Source organism: Mauremys mutica, chromosome 19 (assembly GCF_020497125.1).
Source record: "Mauremys mutica isolate MM-2020 ecotype Southern chromosome 19, ASM2049712v1, whole genome shotgun sequence".
Classification (NCBI taxonomy): domain Eukaryota; kingdom Metazoa; phylum Chordata; order Testudines; family Geoemydidae; genus Mauremys; species Mauremys mutica.
Window position 1 is genome coordinate 17,943,486 of NC_059090.1, and position 14,464 is coordinate 17,957,949.

The following is a 14,464-nucleotide window of genomic DNA, read 5'->3' on the forward strand; positions in this document are numbered from 1 at the left end:
AGTCTAGAAGGTTCTCCTCAGATCTCTGCATTTCTCAGAAACCTCATTCCAAAGATTTTTCAGACGAGCTAACTTCCAGTCAGTTTAGCGCTCTAAGCGGTAACAAGTTTTTCTTTTCAGCCCCTGAGTTCATAAGCCTATTTATTTATTTAAATGCAAAGATTCTTTAGGTAATAACCCAGAAGACTTGGTTTCTCTTTCCATATATTTCATTCTGTTCATGCTACAAAATATTCTAACTATTTTGGACTGGATCCCAAAAAGTAGTACCTAAATCTACAATTTTTCAGCAAATTCTGTCCCCATCTTTATATGATTTTGCTGGGCACTGAAGTGGATAAGAGAGAAGGGTACATGTGCAAGTTAAGAACAATTTTGAATAGCAGAATTCCTCTTTACCAATATAACTGATCTGTTCCTGAGCATATCATTTCATTTGGCAAAACTGTTGAAATGGTAGGTTATTTCTCCAAGTTTTCTTTCAGGTTCCAATGAAGTCTTTCCTCCAAGGTTAAAAGTACCCAAGAATCATTATAATGTAAATTTTAATGGTGAAGAGGCTTCTGTGAGTAATTTTAAAAATCTGACAAATTAGAAACAGCACTCTTCCCATGTTTTTGACCAGGACATAATATATATCTGAATTGAATATGTTGGAATAATTGTCCACATTATTACTTTCTTAGTGACCAGTAATTTTTAAATTACTTCTTGGATTTGTACCAATTTGAACCGCTGCTAAATAATTTCACCCACATAGGGATGGTTACATGAAACTTGCAGTAAAATTATGTACTGTCTGCTTTAAAAATCCCTCTTCTTCTTGCACTTAATTATCATGATGGTGTTGTGCTTCTCTAGGTTATTAAACCATTATAACTCCAGATTTAAACAATATTCTCAAATCAGCATAATCCCACTCAAATGTATCAATCCTGTATAGTCATATTTATGGTCTGGAGTGATTGATAAATACTTAAAATTGGACTACAGCTAAACACTTTTTTCAGCATTCCTTCCTCTTACTTTAATTCAAACTGTGTCTTTATAATTCTCAACTTTACTTTTTAGGTTGTCAGCCAGCGGTTTCCTCAGAACAGCATTGGAGCAGTTGGAAGTGCCATGTTCCTAAGGTTCATCAATCCTGCAATTGTCTCCCCTTATGAGGCAGGGATTTTAGATAAAAAGCCTCCACCTAGAATTGAAAGGGGCTTGAAGTTAATGTCAAAGGTGAAGGATTGAATTCGCTTGATTCTGTATTTTTATTTGGATTTACTGTGTTTTCTAGCTGATTTAATTTGGCTTTAACTCTTTGTTTAAATAACTATAAGGAAACTCAGCTCAGCTTTAAGTTTACTGTAGCCAGGACTTCAGTGTTTAAATGCATACATTTTCTATTAATTTTACAGTTAATTGGAATTGCAGTTTCTGAACTATGCTTGGGTATACATCATAATTCTAATATGCAGGCTTTATATCAGTCTAGTTCTTGAGGGGAAAGATTTGTATAAAAAACAAATATTTTTATGTCTCCCAGTAACCTGACTGTGCTGTTTGGCCTCCCACCTATATTGCTATTTTTTAATTCTCAAAAATTCTGTGTCAAAATATTTGACAGTTCAAAATTCAAGCTTTGGGCTGCAGAGTTCTGATTGAAAATTCTTAGTAGCTCAGAAGTGAAGGCACACAAGAAATTAAGCAGGAGATGTTAACTGCTGTCTAAAAGGTAGTACGACTCAACCTTTGTTCCTGTTAAATTTCAGTTCCCCACTTCTAAAAATTATTTTCAAAGCCTAGATTTTGAACTTCAGTGGCTCTACATGTATCAGAAAACTTGATGTGTGTGCCTTACGGTCATGTAAATATTTTAATGTTGAGTACGCCTCCAGTGCCTCTAAATATACCTACATAGGAGGTTGTTGAAAAGCGGGTAAGGCATGATAGGCTGACTGCGCCTTTTTAATGACTTTGTAAAAAGCAAGTTTGATGCAGCAAAAGTAATTCTACTGGTAGTTTACCTGAGAAATCTTTACCACACATGTTATGTAAAAATATAGAAACCAGGCTTTCTCATGGGCACTGTGGCCTGTAGTCAGCCCAAATATCTGTACTGCAGTTAAACAGCTGCTTAGCTTGAGCCCTGCAAGTCTACGTCAGCTGGATCAGGCTAGTCACAGGTTTTTAAGTGTAGTGTAGACATACCCTTGTGCACAGCAAGTTGGACTGTTTGCAATAGCTGTACCTCAAAGTGCACTCACTTAGTAGTGAATTTTGTAGTTGAAAAACTCTTTTCCTGTAGATTTGATTCAACTAGTGACCACTAATCAGTGGAATTATGCGAGTACTGAGAGTTTTGGGGAAGAGGAATGCAAGAGGAATAAATCCCCCCCATATTCTTGAAGCCTACGTGAAAGGCGATGCAGTGAGCTTGTTCAGACCTGGCCCCAACAGCTGCCTGCTCTTTCTGTCCATTCCAGTAAAATTTCCCCCTTCTCACCACCCTGGGGAAAAGGAGCCTTTAAAGGTGCAAACACCCCTTTTCTTCCAGCCAACTGGACAAAGATCCATTTGCATAAAGATTGCAGTGGTGCTCAGTCTACTAATTGAAATTAATTGGGTTGTTCAACAGCCTTTTTTGTGTGTCCTGTGGATTTTTACAGATAAATAGAAGTGGATGAATCTGCCAAAGTGGGAAAAGATGTTTCATTGGCACAGCTGCATTAAGTGTAATGTGTAAAACTTCTGTGTGCCCATAACAATTCTATTTTCTATTTTTTTGTTTAGATACTTCAAAGTATTGCCAACCATGTCTTGTTTACGAAAGAAGAACATATGCGGCCTTTTAATGACTTTGTAAAAAGCAACTTTGATGCAGCACGAAGGTAATCCCCCTGGTAGCTTACCTGAGGAATTTTTGCCACACATCTTATGTAAAAATATAGAAAGCAAACAGAAAAATGCTTTCTCATGGCTCTGTGGCCTGTTGTCAGCCTGCTGGACTGATTTTTCCTTGCTAATCGGAGCAATTGGTTTTCTGTCTCCCCTTAGGTTTTTTCTTGATATTGCATCTGATTGTCCTGCTAGTGACACTGTCAATCACAGTCTCTCCTTCATTAGTGATGGCAATGTACTTGCCTTACACCGTTTACTTTGGAACAATCAGGAGAAGATTGGCCAGTATCTTTCCAGCAACAGGTAAAAGATTTGAATAGTATGTGGGAGGGAGTTGTTGATGCAATTACAGTGCAAGATGACAAATCAGTTAATTCATATCCTGGGGATTGGCATGGGCAGGTTGACTTTCTTTCATTAGCTATTACTTAAAAGAACATTGTACTAACCTACTTCTCTTATGAATTTCTTTTGTCTGAGGAGACCATTAGTTTGCGATATCCATAACTTTCCATTGCAGTTCTTCAAATTACTGTTAGCCACTTACAGTAATCTACTTGTTTGCCCATCTCTCATTCATATTGAGACCTGTGCATCAGTTATGCTTTCTACTGTGAACAGATTTCTTATAGTTGTTCACTAAAAACTGCAGTATAAAATTTAACATTCTTTACTTGCCTAAAAATAATTGGAATGATCAGCCAGCTCATTCATGGTAAAGGGACGTTACTGGACAAAAATCCGGAGAGGTGCTGAGTGGTTAAGTAGGATTTGTTGTCTCTTGTAAGTAATATATTGTCTCTAGGGATCACAAAGCTGTTGGAAGGCGACCTTTTGACAAAATGGCTACTCTTCTTGCCTACCTGGGTCCACCTGAGCACAAGCCTGTGGCAGACACACACTGGTCCAGTCTAAATCTCACCAGTTCCAAATTTGAAGAATTTATGACTAGGTAATGTAGCTACTTAAAGTTTAAAAAAGCCAACTCTTCCAATTTGACGTTATCAGTCTTTTATAATTTTGATGTAGCATGTACAATAACTCCTCACTTAACATTGTCCCGGTTAACATTGTTTCGTTGTTATATTGCCGATCAATTAGAGAACATGCTTGTTTAAAGTTGTGCAATGCTCCCTTATAACGTTGTTTGGCAACTGCCTGCTTTGTCCACTGCTTGCAGGAAGAGCAGCCTGTTGGAGCTAGCTGGTGGGGTCTTCGAACCATGGTGGACCAGCAGCCCCCCTAAGTTCCCTGTGCAGCAGTCACCCAGCAGGCTATCAATTGCTGGGCAGTTCAGGTGTCCCTCCCCCCACTACCGTGTGCTGCTCCTGCCCTCTGCTTTGGAGCTGCTCCTGGGAGCCTCCTGCTTGCTGTGCAGAGGTGGGGGGAAGAAGAGTACTAATGTCAGGGTGTCCCCCACTCCTGTACCCCATCTCCACAGAGTGGGGACGGGACATGACAAGGCTAAGGATGGAGGGAGCTTGTTGGCAGCAGCTGCTGTCTCAACTTGCTGATCTACTTAAAAAGGCAATGTACTTTAAGTATGCTGACCCTACTCTAAGAGTCAATGTGCGTCTCTCACACACACACAGTGTTTCTGTGTCTCCCTATTCCCCCCATCTCTCGCTCACGCTCACACACACACACGGTGTGTGTGTCTCTACCGTGCTGTCTCTCTTCCCTCTATTCGTGCTGCCTTGTAAAGTGTGAGGCTACATTAACAACGTGTTAACCCTTTAGGGTTCAGCCAAGTGCTAGTTCATCATTTAGCAGTAAGGCATTCCCTGGGAAATATCCCACTCTCCTCCACCCTTTGACTCCACCACCTCAACCAAACTTCACAATAGTCTTTTATTTGGTGAAAAAAATTCCCCTGGAACATAACAATAATTCTTATGTGGAAATTGGATTTGCTTAACATTGTTTTGCTTAACTTAGAATTTTTCAGGAACATAACTACAACGTTAAGTGAGGAGTTACTGTATATACATAAGTACTTTCATACCTAATGAGGTCTTTCGGAGGGGGTGGAGGAAGAGAGGTAGAACCAAATTTAAAACATTTGAGTTCTTTTCCACTCAAAAATAGAGAAATAAACTCCATGTGAAGTGATTTTTTTTCCCCCACAAATGTCGGCTCATCGGTAAAATGGAAAACTCTAAGAAAACAGATGTGTTGTTATTTAAAAATTAGCTTAACAGTATTTAATGAAATGTTCGGACAGTTTTTAAAGTGCAAATGTGCAGTTTTTTTCCTAGAAGTCTATGAACAAATGATGTCAATGTAAAGTAATAATTGTGCTGATTTCTAGGCACCAGGTACATGAAAAAGAGGAGTTCAAGGCATTGAAAACATTAAATATTTTCTATCAAGCCGGGACGTCAAAAGCTGGCAATCCTGTTTTCTACTACATTGCTCGGCGGTAAGGAAACTTTTACCTTTCCTTTCTTATTATAAGCACTGTAATACCAAAAACAGCAAGTGCATGTAAGACAGATATACGTGCTTCTCACCAAACAGGAATTTGTGAACATATCTGAGATTTGAGGTGAGAATATACTCTTGTGGCCATCCAATTTCCTGGATCAGAAATTTATCAATATAAATTGTATGGGCACCCATCCTATAGTGTCTGAATGCCTGTGGAATGTATTTAAAGTTCATTGTGAAAGGGTTACATTTACCTTGGGAAGCGAAAAATTCAAGGTCAATTAATATTAAATTACCCCCACAGTGCGTATAGATGGTACTAATGTTAAGTCATATCAATAACTTCCTTCTCTTCAGAATTTATTGCAGAAGAAAAATTGGGAATTTAAATGCAAAATGAGGTGGCAAAACATGTCATGGAATAAAATTTTGAAAAATATTTAAATCCTATTTTCAGTAGTGATTTAGTCACGTAAGACCTAAGTCTCATTGAAAGTCCCTGGGACTTATGCTCTCAGATGCTTAAGTTGTTTTTGAAAATGGAACTTGGGCTTATAAGTCACTTCGATATTTTTGAAAATTTTATCCATGATCGTTCGTGTTGAGTTGCTTCCTTTCTATAAGAAAAGGATTTAGTATGACATGGGGTGGTGCATATGATGTGTGCAGAAGTCTGATTAAGGAAATGGGGAGAAAATCAGTTTAAGTAGTGAAGAATAGACTACAAGTTTTGCAAACTATTTAATATTAGAACCCAGGACTGTGGATATTTTAACTTTGGTCTTTCACCATACTGGAACAATTCACTAAAATAATTGATGATTTTTGCTACACTAATGTTGAAGGTTTCAAGAAATATATCTGTCACAGGATTATTCTTTTCAGATTACCAAGGCAAGTATTTCACTGTAATCTTTTTAATTTTTACATCAGTTTTACTAATATTAGTAGAATGATTTAACATAGTTATGCATAACTAAGTAGTATTACTTATTGTTGATTACACTTTAAGCTAAACATCACCAAAAATGCAAACCAAATAAAGTTGAAGTCTTGATCTTGACAAACAAAAAAGCATAGTGTGAATGACAAGTAGAACATACAAGGATATGAGATATCAGTGTCTCTTGCAGGAGAACAAGCAGACAGTTTGCAAAGGGAACATGACATCTTTTTATGGTTATCTGAGTTTATTAGGTCAAAACTTTTGGTTATTCTTAGAATTATGCACATTGGACACATGAGGATAGATACATAGGAAATAGGGTCATATTTACATAATTTGGCTTTTATGGGGGGTACGTATACTTATTTTAATACACTTGATCTCCAAGCTACATTTTATGTAATAAGACTAATTTTCATAGCTTACCAATATTTGTAATACATTTGGAATATGAGTTCTAGTTGACAATCAGCTTGTTACAGTAGAAAGTCATACAGTATTCTACATTTTTTAAATATAAAATGCTTGGATACTTTTTGATAATATTTTGAGAAATTTAATAACTTTACAAATTGAAAGTACTTATTTGAACATGGTCATTAATTTAGCAAACATAAGTATAGTACCACTACTGATCCACAATATTAAAACTCTCTCACAATAGTGAAGAACATGTTGAAATGATAGAGGTTAATTGAAGTCAGAATGGTGATTTATAGAGAATTTGGACTTCAGAACTTGATTGTACTACCAGTGATTAGGAAGTAATGAACACTATTTTTATAACAATTAAGCAAGCAGTTACATTCACAACTAAATGACGGACACAGTAAAAGATGCAATAGTCATGAGAGCTAAGGTTGTAGCTGCTGAGCCTCCTCCATGCTGCATTGTGCCTGCACTATTAGTGACTGTTCCATTGTTTGGTTGAATGCTGGTTCCATTAATAGGTTTAGTGTTGGCAGTCATCTTTGCTGCAGAGAAGCTAGGCGTCACGATCATTGCTGTTGTATTTGCTGGAGTGACTAAACGAACCTCATTTAAAAACATGAGAGGCAGGACTACACAGCACAATTTCAGCAGCATCTTCTCTCTGTATTAAACATTTCGCATAGTTAGTATTTTCACGTTGTCTGGCATTCTCGAGCTTTGCTAATACAAAGTGTACATTTTTAAAAGAAAAAAGCTGTTCTGTCATGTTAACTATTAGATTATTTTTCAATTGAATCAGTTAATATCCCCTAGTTACTTCTTTGTTTTATCATTTTTCATCATTCTTAACTGTACACTTTGTATAATTTCCCTTGCATTAAACATGCAGTGATGCAAAGTAGAATGAAGTATTTTACCAAGAAACAGAATCTATAACACTTGTACTATGACAATATTTTTTGTCTTTGTTTCCAAGATAAAATTATTCACGCTCAACTTGCAGGTACCAGTGTAAAATTCCAACAGTAATTGACTGTTAAGTCAATTTTACCACAAGATAATAATCCATACCTTATTCCAATTTCAGTTTCTTATGGTGAAAGTAGATAGAGGGGTTCTTCAGAAGCTGTTGAGCGCAGCCACTAAATTCACAACTGGTTTCTGCATTTATATATAAATTCTCAAAGATGTCGTCATAAGAGCTAACAAGTGTTTGGCTCCAATATTTGCATTTGAGTCTCTAATTTCCAGAGCAACAAACATAACGAAAATTATACCCAACATCAATGAAGGAAGTCAAATAAATTCTGAGGCTTTTTCCTCATTCCGGAATACTGTACAGTATTAGAGTTCATAAATAAACACAACCCTCCCCCATCACTTAAGGGAAAATGCATGCTACATACTATTAAAACGTTGGTTAAGTATTAAATGGCTGAAAACTTCCAACTCAATTACTTTCATAACTAAAAGGCTGCTAGATTTAGGAAGTATCTGGGGATAGCCGTGTTAGTCTGTATCCACAAAAACAATGAGGAATCCAGTGGCACCTTAAAGTCTAACAGATTTATTTAGGCATAAGCTTTCGTGGGTAAAAAACCCCACTTCTTCAGATGCATGCCCAAATAAATCTGCTAGTCTTTACGGTGCCACCTGACTCCTCATTGTTTTTTTAGATTTAGGAAGACTTTTTTAGTCCAAGAAATCCATTGGGGCGGCCATTTAAGAAATGAAAATGTGTGACCTGTTACAACTGCACGATTAAAAAGTCAACATTATTTTAATAACACTTTGCACTTACATTGCATTTCACATTTTGAAATCACTTCACACAGGCCATTTAGGTACAACTAGTTAGTTAGAATCTCCATTCTGGGGAATCTTCTTATTCCTTGCCTTGGGACTTAATTATAAACCATGGGTATAATCTGTGTAGAAATGAGTTTGAAGTGGCTATCCTTCAGGCCAGTTGCATGTTTAGGAATCCTCTTGGCATGACCTGAGCTAGGGAATGCTGCCTAAGCAGCATAGAGAGCCTCTCGTGAAATTAGGCTCCTCATCTTCCTCCTGGTGTGAGGTCTATAGTGCTGAGAGGGGAACCACATGAGAAAATGCTAAAAAAAAAAAATAAGATCAGATTAGCATTAGCAGGGAAAACCTGAGGCTTGAAGGGGATGATGCTGTGGAGAATTGCCTTCTCATCACTCCACCCTCCCTCAGCCCAGCTATTCTTCTCACTACCATACAAGAGGTTTTCATGGAGTTGGAGGGAACAGGTTGAATAGTGCTATTGAGTCTCCTCCCCGCTTACCCCTTTTAGCAGAAATGCCACAATTTTCTGCTGTCTAAGATTTTTTTTGAGACACAATCTAACTCTTTGAGGACTAATGAACGGCCATCGTTTTGGCTGAGAGAATGACTGAAATAAGTCTTTTCAGTGTCTGAATTGAAAAGTCAGCTAGCAGTATGAAGGGCTGTATACAAAGTGTGACTATTGAGTAACCTTGTAAAAATCAATTATGAAAATGAGCAACTAATAAACAGTGTATTCTCTTATGGTACCTAACTTGCACTAAATAGTTCTGCATAGTTGAGGTGTTTCACGTATTTCATAATGGAGACAAAGATTAAATTTCAAGTTATTTAAAATAGGTGGCATATGAATACATGGCCCTTCTTGACCTTTATTGATTTTTATTCAAATATTATTGAACTAATATTAAAATAATATTGTTCCCTTGAAGATTCTAGCTTATGCAACTAATTTTTAGTTTCCTTAGGAACACTGTGCAGCTTCATTGTACATAGTGTGGCTTTGCTGGAGTGCCTTACTGTTTAATGAGTAATTCTATACTAGGAGGAGTCAAATTGAAACTCAGGTTTGTCTGAGCATTGTGGTTACACTGATTACTGGAAAAACAACTCTTCCTTAAAAGCTTAAAGTAATTAAGGTAAAGTGATATAAAGTGAGCACAGCACTCAGATTATGAAACAAGCCTAGAAGTCTTAACACAATGTGCCATTTATTTACAATTATTTCATTTCTCCCAACAGAATCCTTAGGCCTTGTCTATACCCAAAGTTGCAGCAGTTTTGTTAGACTTTCTTTTTTTGGTCCCTATATGTATTCCCGTGTGGGTTCATATGCACTGCATGCAGTGGAAACTGGAGAATTCTAGCAAGTATTGTCCGTTGGTCTTCACCTCTGCAGTTGCTCTCCTTGTGTTCCATACTGAGGTATACAAGGGGTGGTGCAGACTGACACTACTCCAGTTACCGATACATGACCTGAGTTGGAATCCTCCAGTGTCAGGAACTGATCCTCTTTGACATTCTTTCCTATAAATATTTGCAAGTTTTATGCTAGTTATTGTTAATAGTTTTCATAGATTAGTAGTTAGTTAAAATCTCCACTCTGGGGAATCTTCTGATTCCTTGCCTTGGGACTTAAATTATACCCAGGCTCCTGGGCTTTAAGAATTCTCTCGCTTGCCACTGCTCCTTTTTGGTCAGTGACAGCCACCAGTGCTGCCTCTGCTGCCTTAGAGAAGCTCATATCTCAGCAACATGCAATATTCACTGATCCTTTCCCAACCGAATGTAGCATATATGAGAACTCTGGCTTCAGAAGTACCGAATGGAACGTGCCATGAGACCTCAGTTGGATTCAGGAATCCCCCCTGCACGTCTACCTGAGACATTGAAGCGCATGCTTCCTAGCTCAATGTATGACACAGGAGCGAGAGCGACTAGAGCGAAGGCACTCTTCGTCTGGGCCTTCTTACAAGAGTAAGTGCTATTCTCCTAAGCAAGAGCTGATCCCCTCCTAGATTTTCTAAGAGAAGAGATCTTGTCCAGTCTGGGCAAATCTTTGCATCCAGGACACAAGGACTTGGGTCCTCCTAAGCCTCGTGACCATGATCAAAAGGCACAGAAGAGGAAGTCTCCTACAGCACTGACCTCTGTACTAACTAAAACAAAGCATAGGGAGCTAAAGGGTCATGAACTATTAGTATTGACGGTAACCAGGGGGTTGGAGGCTCCATCACTGGTGGTACTGTGGCAAGCCCAGAAGGAACCACCTACTACCAAGTGTTCTTTTACACCAACTCCTGTGGCACATAGCGAAGAGAGACAGCCTTCTAAGTCTCCAGCATCCGACACCACACCAGGGAATATCTTCATCCTCCTTATCTTGCAGTCCCTCCCTGTTGTTGGGATCAACCCTAATGAGAGAGAATCTAACACCACAGAGAAGCTCATCTCCCATTCCATCTATTTAACCGTAGTTTCCTGACACTGGAACTGACTTGCACACCTGATGGAACAGGACCTGACCTGACCTGACCTGACCACCTCATTTTCCAGAGAGTCAGACATTTCAGTGGAGTCATCTCCTCCTCCTCTGAGGGAGTTCAGTCCAGACAGAAGTTTGAGAATCTCCTGCATCCAGCCTCATCCATTCAAGTGGGAGGGGACCCCCACTCTCAGGACCCAATGCCTTGGGGACCACCACAACTTATTTTCGATCCTTCAGATTGGCCTTATTGGGGACCCTGAGACCCAGAGTCTGTTGATCCCATCGGGAATCCTACTCACCCTTCTTCCCCAAGAGACCAATTGAAGCCACCTGAACTATGGAGGAGGAGACAGACTAACTGGAACTGCTGGTACCAACTAGTAGTTCATCTTCATCACCTGAGATGATTGCTCCAGCCTCATGGCCACATACAGTACCAGAAGCTACTTCAGAGAATAGTAGAAGAGCTCTAGATCCCTTTAAAGAAGGTGCAGGACTAGCATCACAAAATCTTCGATATCCTACAGCCTATGGGAGCTAGCAGACAACACCATACTGGAACTGGCAAGAATGGTTTAGTACATGCCAGCCACTTGTGCCTCTACCTCTAAGAGTACAGCTAAGAAAGCCCTTATTCCCTTTGTCCTGGTTAAGGGAGCAGAGGTTTTTTGTTTGTTTTTTTTTCCCCTCCCACCCTGACCTGAACTCCCTAGTCGTCCAAGCAGCCACAAAAGATGCAAAACCAAGGGCCACATCCACTGGCAAAGAGTCCAAATGTTTTTTTTAAATTATTCTAAGCTCTGACTTCAAAGATAAGTTACCCCAGGAGGATAGGGCCCAATTTCAAGTCCTATTGATGAAGGCAGATTAGTGGCAAGAACCTTGCTCCAAGTTGCAGTTAGCTCTGTTGATACTGCTTTGAGATCCATGTCGACAACTATAATGACATGCCAGGAATCTTGGCTACACTTCAGGACTCCCCAGGGAGGTACAGAGCACTGTTATCCATTCCAAATACACCATAGATTTCATCTCCCCACCCTCTCCAGAAACCCCGTCCCTGTCTCTCTTCAGGGACACTTTCATGAGGAGATCCTCCTTCACAAGATGAAATCCCTCCTACAATGGGGAACAACAGAGCATGTATCCCTTCAACATCAAGGGAAAGAGTTTTACTCCATATAGTTTGTATTCCCCAGAAAGCCAGGAGGATTGAGACCCATCTTCAGCCTGTGATGACTGTCTCTTTAGTTGCAAGATAAAATTCCACCTGGTTACATTGGCATTGATAATAATATCCCTAGAAAAAGACATGGTTAACAGCTCTCAATATGAAAGATGATTTCTTTTGCATCAATATTGGGCCTTCCCACAGAAGTTTTCTCAGATTTGTGGCAGGCCATGACCACTCGCCATACAGAGTACTCCCATTCAGCCTTGCAACTGCACCCAGAGTCTTCATAAAAGTGTTTTCCATAGTAGCAGCACACCATGGATGGGACAATTCCACACTCTTCCTCTGTCTAGAGAACTGGTTTCTCACAGGTACATGTGCAGAAATTATAACATTGGCCTCATTGCTTCGCCATCTCCTCCATATTCACAGACACCCAGAGATGCTAGAAGTCCACTTTGACTTTTTGATGGCAGTTCTACAAGCAGCCATATCACCTGCATCCTCGCACCCTCCCCTTCTCTGACTACTGCTTTTCAGCCACCCACAGTGGAATACACATAGGGAACATCACTCAAAGAGGAGAGCGAAGTACTTATCCTTTTTAACTGGAGTTCTTTGAGATGTGTGGTTCCTATTTGTATCCCACTACCCACCTTCCTTCCCCTCTGCTTCAGATTGTCCTTGGTTTTGGGTAAGAGGTGGAACTTCGGTACACATTCAAGGAAAGCATCTTCATGAGAACAGACTAATGGACACTACTTGCTAGAAAGCTTGGTTCTCAGTCATATGGAGTGCATGGTGTACCCACAGTGGAATACAGATAGGGATCACACATCTTGAACTCCAGTTATGAGTTAACTAACTAATTTAATTAAACAGATGCAAAATCCTGTGTGGACATTCTTAATTCAGTTTATGCCTGGTTTATATTGATTTAGCTTACTTTGATTCTAGGCAGATTTAAGCTAAATTGATATAAGCCAGGAATAAATAGAATTAAGAATGTCCATACAGGGTTTTGCAGCCATTTTAACCAAATAGATTTGTTAAACTTACTTATAGCTAAATCAGTGAAACATTGTGTGAAGACAAGATGTTAAAATATGTATGTAGTGCTAAATTCAGTGGAGTTTTAAAGAATTTGGTAGCTTACTGTCTCACCAAACCAGCTGCAGCATCTTCAGTGGGGAGAGTCCATTGCATACAAGTTAGGCATGGAAATAAATTTGTCATGCTGGTGGGTTCTCCTGGTTACCATTTGTTCAAGGATGTTTTTAATAGCCAACATTTTGGGTAGAGTCTGCCATAGACCTCAAAATTATTCCCAAAATGTTAATACATGATTCCCAGAACAACTAGTAATCTGGCAGTCCAATGAGAGACTTAAATCTGCTTAATTTTGGTGCCTATTTGGAAAAAAAATGTCTTTTATGTTTGTCCTGTGAAAAGAGGAGTAGTCAGTGATGTGTTGGAATGTACTCTTAGGATTCCATGTTAGAGTTCCAGCACCATTTTTAAGGGTGAGCTGGAGTCACTACTTTTTCCTCTGATAGTTTTCCGTCCTCTGAGTGATACCCATTCATCCCTGCCAGAAATGACTTATCCCTGGGGTTCATACAAATATACTTTAGAACAGGGGTCGGCAACCTTTCAGAAGTGGTGTGCTGAGTCTTCATTTATTCACTCTGATTTAAGGTTTTGCATGCCAGTAATACATTTTAACGTTTTTAGAAGGTCTCTTTCTATAAGTCTACAATATATAACTAAACTATTGTTGTATGTAAAGTAAATACCTCCCAAGGGAGTAAATCCCTCCCTTGGGGGGAGGGATAGCTCAGTGGTTTGAGCATTGGCCTGCTAAACCCAGGGTTGTGAGTTCAATCCTTGAGGAGGCCACTTAGGGATCTGGGGAAAAAATTGGTCCTGCTAGTGAAGGCAGGGACTGGACTAGATGACCTTTCAAGGTCCCTTCCAGTTCTAGGAGATTGGTATATCTCCAATTATTACCTTTTATTTAAATAAGGTTTTAAAAATGTTTAAGAAGCTTCATTTAAAATTAAATTAAAATGCAGAGCCCCCAGGACTGGTGGCCAGGACCACGGGCAGTGTGAGTGCCACTGAAAATCAGCTTGCGCGCTGCCTTCGGCACATGTGCCATAGGTTGCCTACCCCTGCTTTAGAACATACTTTTTCCTTCAGAATGAATCAGAAGTTAAAGAAAACTTTTTTGCAGGAACACTTCCCAGGTTAGAGGTAGGGTGACCAGGTGTTTGGTTTTCAACTGGAA

At 39.3% G+C, this 14,464-nt stretch overlaps 1 protein-coding gene across 1 annotated transcript in view; it reads left to right on the forward strand.

Annotated features, from left to right (window-relative positions):
* NF1 (neurofibromin 1) overlaps positions 1–14,464 on the forward strand; it is a 169,223-nt gene that overhangs the window by 73,885 nt on the left and 80,874 nt on the right. The window contains exons 32-36 of the mRNA XM_044993591.1: positions 1,072–1,230; positions 2,785–2,882; positions 3,049–3,195; positions 3,698–3,844; positions 5,204–5,314. Of these exons, the coding sequence (XP_044849526.1) occupies positions 1,072–1,230; positions 2,785–2,882; positions 3,049–3,195; positions 3,698–3,844; positions 5,204–5,314 (662 nt within the window). The remainder of the gene's footprint in view (positions 1–1,071; positions 1,231–2,784; positions 2,883–3,048; positions 3,196–3,697; positions 3,845–5,203; positions 5,315–14,464) is intronic.